The 15,052-nt window shown below is 35.8% G+C and overlaps 1 protein-coding gene across 1 annotated transcript in view; it reads right to left on the bottom strand.

Annotated features, from left to right (window-relative positions):
* Positions 1-879: 879 nt before the first annotated feature.
* Positions 880-15,052, bottom strand: part of TACR3 (tachykinin receptor 3) — a 38,124-nt gene continuing 23,951 nt past the window's right edge. Inside the window, exons 4-5 of the mRNA XM_010411694.4 lie at positions 6,201-6,397; positions 880-3,294 (exon numbers count right to left, since the gene is read on the bottom strand). Of these exons, the coding sequence (XP_010409996.2) occupies positions 2,979-3,294; positions 6,201-6,397 (513 nt within the window). The 3' untranslated portion in view covers positions 880-2,978. The remainder of the gene's footprint in view (positions 3,295-6,200; positions 6,398-15,052) is intronic.

Below are 15,052 nucleotides of genomic sequence, written 5' to 3'. Positions count from 1 at the left end.
TTATACTGGGAAGGACTAATATGTTTCAGAAGATTTTCAAGATCAGAAGACCTTTCCAGATGCCGTTTATTGTAGCTGTTTTGGAGTATTATTGTGCCCTTCTCAGTAAGAAGCTAGCTCAGTCTGTTTTCCTTTACTCCTAGCAAAATTGAAGAATGTGGATTGAAGGTTGCAGACATGAGACAGCCACAGTGCTGCACCAGCAATCACACAGGAGCATGTACTCTGCGTGCAGGCTACTACTTTGAGCAGTCTTATTGACACAAACTGGGGATGACCTGATTTCCTCTGCACTCAGTAAGGAGTGTCAGGAGGCCTACAAGGAATTTTATAGTGACCAGGCCACTTGCTGAAAATGTTTGTTCAGAAATAGTAATTCATATGGAAACTGCTGTCAGTCACAGCTTTTGCTGTGCTGCTTGTTTAACTGTGTAAGCCTGCATATTGTTGGGGGCTGAGACACAGAGATTTATTTGCACTATGTATCGCTGTAATGTTTTGTTAAAGCAATGCTGTGATTACAAGCACAGGTTTCTTCATTTGTTATACAGGAATATCCTGTAACTTCAGAGGCGAACTACAGGAATCGTGATGGTGTTTTTTATACCTCCAGCCTACCAAAATATAGCGAGATTATCAACGGGCTAGTTGTCCAGGAGGTTGCATCATAAAACAAAGTGAAATTGTTTCACTAGAGGTACAAGTTTGAGGAAGCCACCATTGCTTTCTTGATACTTGTCAATGAAGAATCATAAAAGTTACACGAAGATGATGTTTTATACATTCATGATGCTGTATTTTTGTATACAGCTTTTTCAAATTTATCCTCTACATTTAAAAACAATAAATTTATCAACACTGATTTTGTGATAGCCATAGTTAGAAAAGACAGTTTATTTAACAAGTATACATTTTCTCTATGTATGTTTCTCAGAAGTTGTACATGAGCAAACAGAGGACTTCACAGCATATGTTTGTAATACATCACCATCAGGTTAATATACTTAGGGTCATTTTTTCATTTGTGTGTGGCTGGCTGTCCTGGATCTTCTCAACAGAGTTGTTAAAAACCTGTGAAGATTTTTAAGTTCTTAAAACAGTATTTCAGGGATAAAAATGTAAAAGTATTTTATAGGCATTGCATGACATTTGCTGGATTACTACACACATCAAAAAAAAAAAAACAAAACCCAAACAAGGACAAGTGAGAGTACTGCAATGACATGATGGAAAATAGCTGGGTTTTTTTAGAGAAACAGACTGTTGAAAAGCATGGACTGACATTTAGAAGGAAAGTCATTAATGAACGGAGCTCTTTGCTTCAGTGGATTTAAGATCAGGCCATAGATGGGAAAAGTATAAGTCTGGAATTGTGATACATTTTTATAAGAGTACAATACTCTATGATCAGGTTCTTTAATTATTCCATGCATAGAGAGTTTAATGTACTAGGTTTATGTATTTGAGGATATTTTACCTGATGCAGGGTTTTGATTTAGTAAGTGATACCACAGTGCACTGAAATCACTATACAAGTTACACTTAGCAGAACATAACAATTGACTATATACTTGAATCACAATACAAACATGATTCTTATTTTACTGTTCTTGTATGATATGCACACTGTTACAATGCTCATTATCCCCAGTTGCTGGGAAGGAATGTGGACTAAAGCCAGCTCAAGCCTTTCTTCAAACTTCTCTTTATCAATTGCTCAGCTTTGGTGCCGTGTTGGGTTCAGCCAGATAAACACTGCCCTGTGCTGGTTTAGCTAACTCAGGAAGACATTCACACTCTTTTGCTAATGTTTTAACTGTTTGATAACAAACATTTATGTAACCAGTCTATCCATGCAACTGACATGTCATTTAACTAAAGTAGTTATTTAGTAATCATTTAACTAAAAAATAAAGTAGTCATTTAACTAAAACAAAGGCTGCTCTCATTCAGCCTTCTCTGCAACAGTGGATTTTGTCTGATTTTGGTGGGAACATGTCTGTGTAAGAATGCCTAGCATATTTTCAGATGCAGGCACAGGAGTATTTTTACATGCATCAAGCTATGAAAAATTTGTGAAAAGAGCCCAAATTTTTTTTTTTCCCTTGTCGAAGTTTTTCATCATGAATCTTGTTACTTTATCTTTTGCAGAGAAGAGTTCATTGCCATAGTGCTATTTTTTTCATATGCGAATCTCCAGTTTAAAATCTTTTGACCTTTCTAAAGTCAATGAGAAGGGTTCTGTTAAGGTCACTGGAGACAGACTTAGTACTAAGGTACAAAGCTGTTAGACATTCATCAAAGCAATATATTCCCCTGGAAGTACAGATCCCATTAGAATCTAATGTTTACTAATATGCAAACTTTGGTAGAATTTAACTTAGTCTCCTAGTCATGTTCTCCTGTTCTTATATATATTTGCAAAATTGTACTGCTGCAGGCAGAACTGAACTGCATTCACGTGAACTTAATTTTATCTATTTGTCTGGGAATGGGACTAAATTGTAAAACAGCTTAATAGACATGGGGCTCATTAGGTGTTCATTAGAAGTACATTTTTATAATCAAATCTTATGTAATTTTGTTACTGTAGAATTAATACACTCGTAATGGAAAACATTGTACATTTCTGCTACAATAAGTAAAGGAGCCTGTTACATTTCAGGAAGTCAAACATAAATACCAGAGGTCGGAGGCAACTCAAACGAAGTGTTTTTTATGCCATTGATTTATTTTGGATAATCCCTACAAACACTGTTGTGTGTAAGGTGCAACTGTGCTTTTGGACTGAGGCATACGTGTGTCTTCAAATTCCTCTTTCTCTCCCAAGCAAAAAAAGTAAGAGATAGCTGAAAGTCTCACAATATTTATAGCTAGGGTTTGTTAGTAGAATCTGGTTTGCTTTCCTGTGGTATGAATATCAAGTCCCAAAGTAGGAGAACGTTGACCAGGGTTGCCCTTCTAGCAATGCGGAATGTTTAGGAATAAACATCTGCTGATGTGTGCAGTGAACTGATGAGGCTTGAGGCCATGGAGGCGGTCTTGGAATTCCTTTGTGAACAACCATTGAAGTTCAGGTCCCTTGGAGCTGCTCTTTTCTTATGGCTGGTGTGCATGCTGTCTCCATCATTAGCGTCGAACACCACTGTCATGCTGGAGTCCATCCTGGACACAGCGTAGAGGCTGCTTTGCCGTGTGGGGTGAAACCTGGCTGCCTTTAGCTCCAGCTCATCATAGCTGGACACCTCAATGAAGGGGCACCAGTGGAAAGCTCGCTTGAAGCCAGCTCGGAACCTAGGAGGGAAGAAGCCTGGTGAAAGCCTGTGCTTGGCAAGAGCCAGCCTCAGGCCTTCATCTGAAAACATACATGGTGCTGGCAGGGCACTGACTTGGCAATTATCCTGCCCCTACACCTGGGTGTGGTGAAGTCAGTTGGAGTTTCCTTGACTGAAGTCTGAATAGGGTAAAAAAGATGGTAGTAACAACTAATGTTGGTTTCTGATTTTCTATATGCTTTCCCTGCATTTTAACAGTGGTATTTTCCTCATAATATATTTCCTGTCCTTTGCCCGTGCTTAAGTAAACAAACACCAACTTTCATAGAACTGTCTTCACAGAAACTATTTTTGATTTGACCTCTGATGAAATCTGCATTTTCATCTTCTTTCAGCAAGAAACTTTGTAACGCTCTTTTCTCTAAAATACTATCCCAGTTTCCAAATTTCAATATCTCTTCTGTGTTTCTCTCTTAAGAGATGCTTTTACAGGAATGGTGTAATGACTAATAATTGTTTGTGTAAAATATTTGGAAAATAATTTTTAATAATTAAAGAGGATCCTAGAAAGTTGAAATCTGAATGTGAGCAATATAAAAACAGGTGTTTTGAGGCTTTAGATTATTAGAGTTTGCAATATTCATACAGAGTTATTTTAATTCAGAGGCAGGGATTTACCATAAAGACCATTATGTTTTGTGTGTATCTATTTCCAGAATAGACGTTTAATATAATAGAGGAGCAATTCCCTATATATCTATGTATAACTGGAAAAATAACACCTTTTCACCTAGACCTAAAGCTTACCTGACTTTCTCACTTGTCTTGCGTCTTTTCTTTTATTCCAACAATCAGCTCTGTTGTTTATCCTGCCTGTAAGTTTTTTTTACAAAATGGTTCAACTACCACAGTGATGTCTGCAGTTAAGAATTCAGATGAAGTGTTCAGTTAAAGTTAACTGATCTCACAGAAGTGACTTTTCCATCCTCAAACTTTTAAGTTTGCCATGGAGTTCTCACATGATGACAATGGAGCAGGTAGGTTGCTATGCAGCATTCTCTGTTTACATGCAGTCCATATTTTGGAAAAATACTGAAAGAACCTCAGATGGAAATGGATTTAGTGATGGGAACTGTAAAACCAAAACATCTTTAAACTGTATTACTTTTCTTGGCACTTTCCATCCTCTTTCTAATTCAGGGCATGTTTTTTTTTCATCTTGAAATAATGCTCTCTTTATCTAGATATGTAATATCCTAATTAGCCTGGAAGATGAAGCTGGGAATGGATGTTCTAACTCTGTCTGATACTAGATCCAGCAGAGACATGAATTTATCTGACTCCCAGCAACAAGCTCTATTTTCCTACTTAATGAAAAGGAAGCAGACATTCTGGCATCTTCATTTCAATATGGACCTTAATTATAAGAAAATTGTCACCAGTATTTCATTCTTGCATCAAATTCTGAACAAGGTGACCTTTAGTGTGTCTCAAAATTATTAATTTTTCTTTGGCTGTATTTTTTAATCCAGACGTTTAATTTTGCAATGTGCAAGTGTCAACATAAGCCACATCAGAAATAATTTTTTTTAAGAATGCTCTTGTAACTGTGCCATTAAGAGTTTTTCGAGAAAATGGGGTTAGTTTAGAAGTTTTAGGGTAGTAATTGAAAAATATGAGGCCTCATTCTTCCTTGCCTTTGATTTTTGCAGACACTTACTGAAATCTGGTTTCTGTTGAAATTAGTGGAAAATTTGCCATTTGAGTTACGGTTCTGTTCTGGCATGCTAAAATTTTACCTCATCTTTTAGCAGGTGTAAATGATGAAAAGAGGCAGAGAAGGCTGTATGAATTTAGTCATTACCTTGTCCTTTTAAAAGATCATGAATATTAATTGTCATAAGTTATCCTCATCAAGGAGGAAGACTCCAGTGTTTTTACACCAATAAAAACTCATTAGGATTTGTTAACTTCATTTTTGATTAGACTCCTTTTGTCAGGTACTGCATGATCTTTAGCGGGGGTTTAGAATTATCTTGCAAAATTGGTATAAAGTTTGACAGTAATTAAACTTGGCACTGGCTGCTAAGTCAAAAGAGATTTGAAATAATATTTAGGATTACTGATTCATACTGACTGAGTTTGTGAAGTAATTAATTGTTCTTGGTGATCTTTATTTAATAATGCTAGAAGAAATACTGGAGAATAGGATTGCCAGGAAGATGTTTGTGTAGATCCTGGTCCTACAAGTTGAAATGAAAAACTTGAATCCCTTCTGTAATGCAGTAGTCTCAGACTATCAAGTATCTGTAAAATGTCACCAAACTCAACAGGTGCAGTGCCTTTGAAATTCCGACCATAATGTGTTGCTATCAAACAATACTGTAATTTAGTATTGAGTAACGAGAATATAAGTCTTTGTATAATATTTATGAGCCTGTTGCAGCTCTCGGAGCACAGCAGAAATCTAATGGTGAGGTATACAAAACACAGTAAATCACGTTTTATGTTACGTCCTTCCAGCAAAACAAAATTGGGGCTGCAGTTAGTGAACATATGGCTTGCACTTTATATTGCTAATGGCCATCTTCTTTATTTTAATCTTTTGCAAACCAAAAAACATTAAACTGCCATAGATTTTTAAATTTTGCAAGTGGACATAGGAAGGACTAGTTTCTGAAAACTGAATTTTGCTCTGAAATTTTAAGTACACCAAAATATTTACTAGAAGTACACCTTTGGTTTTTTGGGATTCTTTTCAAGTACAAACCTAAAGAAAGGTTGCTTTGTTTTTGGTTTTTTTCATTTTTTTTTCTTTCCCACTCACTGAAAACTATTTAAGTGAAAAGTCTATGTCTTTTATTTGATTGAAACAATTTATATTCTTGTTGACATTATGCATCTCATTTCATAACCAGCTCTTACCTCTTATTAAGACAGCAGTAGATAATGGGATTGTACATTGTAGAGCTCATGGCAAGCCAAAAGCTGGCTAAATAGATTTGCTGAATGTATTTCCACCGATTTAATTGTTGATAGATCCCAGTAACTATGAAGTAAATGTGGTAGGGCAGCCAGCAGACGGCAAATGTCAGCACAACCACAATCATCATTTTTACCACCTGAAAGAAAGAAATAATAATGATATTTTGCCTTTTTTATTTGGACTAGCATTTCAACATCCATTAATAATTTTCTTGTAATTAATTTTTAAAGTTAGTCAAAGGAAAGATGAATATGCTTTTATATAGTTTTTCATTTTAATCTGACTCTCTTAATTATTTTTTTTCTTGACTGGAGATATTCTTTTACCTAAGAAAAATAACATGAAAATCTTCCCTAACTTTATTTGTATTTATTTTTCCAAGTAGTGTGTTTGCTTACTTATATTTGGCTATCTAAAATAGCACTTTTTTCTGTAGGCGTAATCATGGCATAACGTTACAGGGTGTTTTATTAGGACCCCTCATTTTGATCTTTATTTACCGTGGTGTGTCTTTTTTTGTGGGCTGAGAGTCTATTTCTTGTCCCCAGTTTTCAGATGTGATTTGAATAACACTAGGTTGTAGGAAATGAGCAACTGCAGCATCCTGTATAATTTCAGAGCCTAACAATTCACTTGGCTGGTGATCTTTATTTGTTGTTTTCTGCAGGCATCACAACATCTGTTAGCTACTATAGTTTCCAGTAAGCACAAATGAAGAGGAGCTCTGTTTTGTGCTCCAAACACATGAAGAAATCTTGCAAGTCATGTAAAATTTTCACTCCCATCTTTCTCTTTTCAGCTATGTGAAACACTAATCCAGCTACCATTTTCAGTCCAGTATGTCACATGTTTACACCACAGGTTTTCTTTTTGTAGCTAAAATGAAACTAGACATGATAGATCTATGCTGGGAAGTCTCTTGCTCCTTTGTACTTGTGAATACTGAGGAATAACAGGAATTGCTATTAACAGTCCCTTTATTTTCTCTGTACAAGGTGGCATTTCATACTGTTTCTAGTTTTACCTGAGGGAAAAACCAAAAAGCTGAAATTTGCCATACTTATGTGCCTTTGGTTAATACTTTTATAAAATTCCAACTAACATAATTAAATTATTTTCCCTATAAATGTTATGGTGTCCTATCCCATATTACATCTTCCTATGGGAAACATAAAGCAATTTTTCATTTAATAGATGGCACCAGTTTACAATCTTTCCTGCTGGGTGGGACTGTAGGGTGCAAGATTTTACTTATAAGAATATTTATTATTGCTGATATATATACACTGATCATCACTTAAAGGTAAAAAAGAGGCATCTGACCACATATACAATATTAATAATAGTTGGTTCTTATAAAGCACTTTTCATCAGTTAACTATAAATCATCCTGTGATCAGGAAGATCAGTATTGTTATAAAGGAAGGCAACACAGCAAAACATTGTATCACTTTCACCTTTCACATGTACATCTGTGTGTCTATATCTAAGCATATATAGAAGTTTATGGGACTATATATGCAATTTTTTTGGGTGGGAGGGAAGAGGTTATGATATTATGTGGACTTCCACTTTCTTCTGCTGGGGACTGGGCACTTCCAGCTCTGCCTTGCACACATTGTATAGATAGAAGACTTAACTCTGTAGTTTTACCACAATACTTAAGCTCTCTGTCCGCTGATTTACAGGTGCACTTTGCTTGTTACTGTGTTCTTATAGATCTGTCAGGAATGATAAGTGTTACCTCAGCGACTTTCAGGACTTCTGTAATTTCAGAACATTTGAGAGTCTAATTACTTACCTTGATTTAATTAGCAATTCTTGCAGTACCATCTGTGCATGTGAAATTGTTCCTAGAGTTATTAATCATTGGACTATCATAGGTCCTAAATGAAAGGATTTGTGTGTCCAGATTTTCAAAATGTAAACAGACAAACCTCTATTTACAGTTTACATTTCATCTGTGCAGTGCTTGAGAACCAAAACAGTAGAGCTTCCCAGCAACTAATGTAGCTTAATGTGATTGAACACTGTGTCACTCATGCCCCAGAGTTGCTAGAAATCACAGAAAGAGTCCAGGTTGCTCATTTGGCATATTCAATTGTGTTAATATTTTCCAAAAGAAAGTTGTTAGTCTTTTTTCTAACATCCAAATGCTTACCGTCTAGTTTTCTGTGTTATATTGAAGGGCAAGGCAAGCAGTGCTTCAAGAGTCTACTTAAAAGTCTCCTAAAAGCTAATAAACCTCCACAATCTGTACAAAAAACAGCTTTTAGATTTCAGCTGCTGCAAAAATTAACCCTGAAGGAATGAAGTTTTGGTTTATATTGCTGTTAAATATAATATTTCAGATTTTCTTTAAGGGAACAGAAATCCCCAAATAACTTTTACCCTGCAAAGAAAATCAACAATTTTTATTGTCAAAATTTCAGGCAATAAAATCCTAATTTTGAATGTTTTAACTTTTTAAAGTTTTGAAATGAAAAATGCCAAATCACCCCCAGAGAATTGCATCTTTTCCTGCAAATTTACTGTTTCATTTAAAACAAAATAGTAATTTTTAAAACAGTGAGAGTAGTATAAGATTTTTTGTTGCTGTTTCTGTCTGGAAATCTATGATTAAATATTAAGTCATCATCATTCTGAAAGCAGAAACTTCTGAAGCAAATAGTGGAACTAGATAAAAAGCTAAAGATGATTTTAGATGGGCATTAGCATTTGATTTAATTTGTGAAGTAACAAGTCACTTGAATGACACACAGTGAAACGTATTACATTTTTAATCCTTCAGGTTTGCAGCTGTTTTTCATAAATGTAAAAAATAATCTAAAATGTACAGAATCATTTTTCTCTCAAGTAAGGCTGTATCAGTCTGCGTTCCACTGACGTGAATGGTGATATACTGATAAATGTATGTCTATGGGCAGACATAAGATGGTGTTTCCTTATTCATGTATAAAATGGTTTTTCCCTGGATCAAAAAAGTACCAATTTTTCCTGGAGAAAGGGACATTTAAGAAAAGTCAACGTTTAGTTGTCATTTTGAGTATTTGTGCACTTACTGACATACTTCCTAGAAGATAAGTGAGATATTGCAAGTCTGTGTGGTGTAAAGTTGTTGGAAACACAAGGCAATTAGGGTTAAATTTGAAGTCAACCACAGAAGTCGTGAGAGGAATCAAAAAGCCCTAGTCTGTTCTCATTTTGTCATCTAAGAATGACTGTGTGTTGGCAGAAACAGAGGAAAAAAAGAGAATCAGAGGAAAACGAGGGAGATTATTACCAATTTCCTCTTCTCTTTCAGAGAGAGGCACGCATGCTGTGCAAGGCCCTACCTTGCAGTTTATAGCTGCAGTTCTTGTCCATAATGTTGGTCTTCCCAGTATAAAGTTTCATTTATTGATTATATCAATAACTATGAACAGAACGTGACTTCAAGGACTAAAAGTCCAGAGCACCTTGAGTTTACTTGGAATAAGTTCTGATGAACAAGTGCCCACAAACCAATAGGGCAAATAAATTAAACAGACCCACTATGAATTTACCACATAAACCTGATTGTCTTTTCCCAATTCACTAAAGAACCTCCAGTGACACTTCACAGGTCCAACTGCAGAGTATAAAAGACAGCTTCAGTGTTGGGGTTGTTTTTGACTATTTAAACCTGTGACTGGATAAAAAAAAAGTTCTTTTTAATAAGCCTGTTCTGTTTCACTTTTTTGAGATATTACCATTTTTCAGTTGCTTTTTCTTCTGTTCCGAGTTGCACAGAATTCATTAATGAGGGTTTGCTCTTGTGCATTAGGAAACATTTTCAAAGCAAGAAAATTACTGAATTCAGTTGCTTGGCTTAAAGTCTAGCTCTGTTCCTGCCACCATTTCACCATGGAGCTTTCCAAAGTGTGAATTGCAGTGAAAATCGCTAACCTTTATCCCAGTGGCACCATTTTCCCTGGTGTTCTGTTCAATCTCCCTTTGTGTATTGTGGGCACCAAGCATGACTGGAGGAAAGAGTGTTTTTTCTGTTCTAGGCAATAGTTTTGTTAAAATGAGTCATACTGGTCTCTGTTGTGCAACCTTCGTGCAAATCTAGAGGCTAGATTGGTAAATGGAAAACCAAAGTATTTGTTTTCTGCACTGATTTTCATCAACCTGTTCTGCTGATATTGATGCACTGCTGCCTGTGTCTAGTAAAGAAAGTTAATTTATGTGCTTTGTGGTCTTGTTCATTCCTTTAAATCCTTTCTGTCTGAGTAAGAAGCATTCTTTCATTAATGAATGTAATGAGGAAAAAATACCTTTTTTGCTCTTTTAAGTATATAAGTTCATTGGAATTGGAGTTTGCAGGTTTGCCTTTGCTGTGAAACATTTGAAACAGTAAAAGTGAAAAGGAACTAGCAGATTCAGCTGCACTCAGAAAAACCAGTAAGTACTTTTTTCCCCCCCCATACTGTTTTTATTTTGCATGAAGAATAGCTAGAAAAACAGTCTAATTTAGATGTAGCATTGAGAACAACTCTTGAAAGATTAGGAATAAAATATACTTTTCTGAGAGACTCAGTCGCTGCTGGAGGAATATAGCAATTCACATTGCAAGGCATTGATTTGCCAGCAGTACCTAAGACTTGAACCATGCAATCATTTCCTTTTCAATCTTCTCTGCAGCTCCTTATTGTCTTTCTAAGTCATCTTTGATACTGCTGCTTCTACAAGTACAAGAATTTGGCTTTTGATTTTATTTGCACTTTTATCACACAGAACAACTTAATTACTTGCAGAATTTTTACTCCTGGGTGTTATGCAGATAGAAATGAGAAGCAACCAATTTGAGCCCATGGAGTGTAAGAATGTCTTTGTTTACCCTCTCCTGGATGTTATTTATTCATGAAAACAACTTAAACACAGTCCACAGATAATCCCTGAGGATCATAACTTTTGCCCTGTGCTCTTGTGGGAGAAATAAAATGCCGCACTAACATTTCACAAAGTGTTTCTTTCAACATGTTAGCATGCAGCCAGTAAATCCACTTCCCAGTCCTGGGGACATACATAGCACTTACGCATGAAGCACCAGAGAGAAAGGAACACAGATATGCCTTTGCTTCTCCACAATGCTTATTTGAAGTGAACTGTTTTTTGTGCCAGAAAAGTAGGATTCAAAGGGTAACTCTAATGGCAGTAGTACAGAAATAGGACTGACTGCTAAGATACCAAGTGCTTTGACAAGCTCAGGGATTTTCTGTGTTCTCTCAGCTCATAGGAAAGGACAGATTCTTAATAGCTGAAGGAGATGCACATTTAGGAGGAGAAAGTATGCGAGAGCTTGGAAGTCTTTCAGCTAGGTAAGGTACTTGGCAATTCCAATGCTCCAGATAATTTTAGTCTTCTGACTTATGCTTTCCATCTGTTTTTCTCAATTGCTTGAAATAAAGAAACTGTTATTCATTTCAGTTTGCATAATCCCTTGTCGCAAACAGAATTCATAATCATTTACTTTGTTATTTAAGCTCTGAAGTTCAAAAATGTATTCTCTTCTAGTGTGAATACTTTTTAATTAGTTTGCATACTTCCAAATGCTAAAATGTGGGGCTCCCTCAAACCAAAGCAATTCTGACATTTTTTATGAGTGGCCTTAGCTACTGCTATTTTTAAATGATGTTTCCCCAAAGTTGCATAGACCACAGGTTTGACAGTGCCTTTGAGTTTCCCTCAACATGTCAAGAAATATCTGTTCCATTGCAAAAAGGGGTAAATATTTTGCTCAGAGTTTTATTTTGCTTGAGAATGCATGATTTTACAAGCATCTGATTGGGGACAAGGAGGAAAAGTTTCCACAAGCTTTATGTTACTTTATCTAAGAAGAGATGTCTAAATTTCTCACAAGAGAGATTGTTGGATATTAGGCAATATGATAATGTCTGCTGCTGAGACTGAGAGTTTTTTTTCTGTAAGCTGGACGACAAGTAAAGGTAAGTGGCTTTGTATCATTGTCTTGGTCTTAAGCATTGAGTAGCATAAGAAGTTTATGTTCTTTAGAAAATGACTCTGTGTAGCTATTGTGGGATTGACATTATTGGGCATGGTTATCTACCTGAGACCTAGTTCTGGGAAAAAAGTAAAAAAGCTGATCTAGTGCTTTTGTACTTAAGGTTCATACCACCACTTATTTTACAAGACTTTCATTCCAGGTAAGGAAGGAATGATGGGACATAAATCACTTCCATGCCTCTAACTAAATATGAGATTTAGTGTGGGGGAAACAAAATAATACTATCTTCTTTTGTTTTCCCAATAGGGGTAGTTAATTCTGAAGTCCACTTTCTGACACAATTCTGAAAGCGTTCTGGAGTCTTTAATCCTCATTAAAGGCTCTCCCAGAACCTTGCCAATGTTTAAATGAATTTTCCATATAAAACTTCTGAAGGAATGGTAGTAGTGAATGTTCTCTTTTGGAAACTAGGTCTTATATATTGGACACTGCAATAAACAACTGATGAATTATGCCAATGAATTATGCAAAAGTTGCATACCATCCTACCTGTGGTTTACTTTATCTGGACTCCTAATAATGGAAACTGTCCTCCTGAAACTGAGATGGTACCTTTGGTTATCTTCAATAGAGGAGCACAGGCTCTTATTTCATATGGAAAGACTACTTTTTGAATTGTTTTATTTCCAGTTTATTCACCTAGGGCAATTAAATAAGTGATTTATATAATTAGAAGCCATTTGAATGTTTACCATATTTCTCTATAATTTTGGCACCAGAATATCATGGGAAGGAATGCAGATTATTTACTACATAGTTTGAAAAACCTCTTCCTTCTCTTTTCTGTTGATAAGAAAAACCTATGAATTATTCCTGGACTTTACTTGTGTAAATTGGTAGGCAAAATTCTGTTAGGAAAAAAAGCACAGTTAAAGCTATTTTCTTATTGCCATCATAATTATGCATTTGCAGTGGTAGTAGCATCTTCCCTTACAAAGGTTGAAAAAAAATGTTTATTACCACCTAAGGAAAAAAAAAAAGGCAAAAAAAAAAAATATTGTCCCCCAGTCTATTTTCTTTTAAGTTGACTTCAAAGAAAACTGTTAATGTCAGTGATGTTGAGGTTTATATTTTGCATTTGATGTACCTAGTTTATTTTCGTCATTCTGCAAATGGCTGTACAATGTTGTGAATTTATTAGGAGAAGTAGACTTGTGACTCACACACAGAACATTTTGGAAATACTTGGTCAATAAAAAGTGATATATGCTCTGGTCAGTTATTGATGAAAAGTATCAGGAGTGTCATTCTCCTGACAGCATCTACTTTTGTACAGACAAGCATTGCTTCAAGAATTAAGGTAATCACATGACTTGGCCATAATGGTCAACACTTTGGTCATTATTGCACTGGTTTGATACTCCTGTGATATCCCAATTCTGTGGAATAAGGTATAAGCTGACCCATGCCAGGGTGGCTGAAAGTGTTTCCTAGGAAACCTGCTCTAAAACCGGGAGAAATCAAAAAACTACTATCCACCCCAGCAAATGAGTAATGAAATAAAGCTGCTTTGAATAGGTTATTTACAATGTTGCAGTACAGTAACTTCTAAACAATGAAGTATTTGAGTTAAAGGATTAAATTTGTTAGGTGAAGGCATTAATAGACATAACATAGGCACCCCTCTGTGTGTAGGTGTGTAGATTTCTGCTTTAACTCAGAAAAAAAACTGTGCTGAAGTTATGTTTTGTTTTCATATGAAGAGCAGCCTGGAATGAATGCAAAAGTGTGTAAGTGCAATACTGGAACTGCAGTTGTGTTCTGCTGAATATACAGATCTTGGTTCTGCAGTCCTCCAAAATGACTGATCAGATTTCCTGGGTTTTTCACCACACAGATGCTTGGCAGTATTCCAGAAAGATCAACAGACTGAAAACTCATGCTAAACTAATTAGTTCATGACTTCCCTCCAAGGACTCGATGAGGAAGAGATTTCTTATGTGCTCTCTCTTATCTCTTTGTATATATATGTGTGTGTATATATATTTACACACCCATGCACACACAGGACTATCCATGTGGTCATAATTTAGGATATATAATGGGATAACTTTGACTGCAGATTATATAAGACAACAAAAGACCTTTTGAAGTTTCCAAGGTTTGTTTATATGCTGGTGAAAAAATTTGCATACAACTTAAAGAACACACTTTGTCCTTCCTGAATGTGGGATTTTAAGGTTATCTGTCTGGAGGATCAGGTCCCAGACTTGAACTTGGGGAGAACTGCACAGAGAAAATGAAGTCTGTCTTAAAAAACCCAACTCTATAGTTTGAAACATGGAGGTCATAATCTCCATGCTGAAAATCTGAATGTTGAAAAGGAGACATTTGACTTTCATTTGTCTTTCTTGTAGGTATCTTGGTTTTATTGTTAAAGAACATTTATAGTTGAATTCAGCAATGCATTTGAAAACACACTGAACTTACTAACATTGGAGTGAAGCATTGTTGAAATTTTTGGTCTGTTAACCTAGTGTTACTTCCCTTCTTAATAAATATGAGACATTACTAAGCAGAAATTTTTGCCCTAGGACTGTCCCTAGACTTAATATTTCACATAAGTTTTCTGCCACCAGTTATCAGAAATAGAAAAATAACGAGGAGAAACACCACAGCAACTGTGAGTGCACAATTCTGAGCGTAATCACTGACCCTGCAGAACCAGTCTCTTAAATCTGCCCCTGACATGGAGATGTTGCCGGCTGTTCTATGGAAAAGTTATAACCAGAAAACTTCCAT

Source organism: Corvus cornix, chromosome 4, assembly GCF_000738735.6.
Source record: "Corvus cornix cornix isolate S_Up_H32 chromosome 4, ASM73873v5, whole genome shotgun sequence".
NCBI lineage: Eukaryota > Metazoa > Chordata > Aves > Passeriformes > Corvidae > Corvus > Corvus cornix.
The sequence above is the reverse complement of the archived record's forward strand: the minus strand, read 5'-3'. Positions and strand labels throughout refer to the sequence as shown.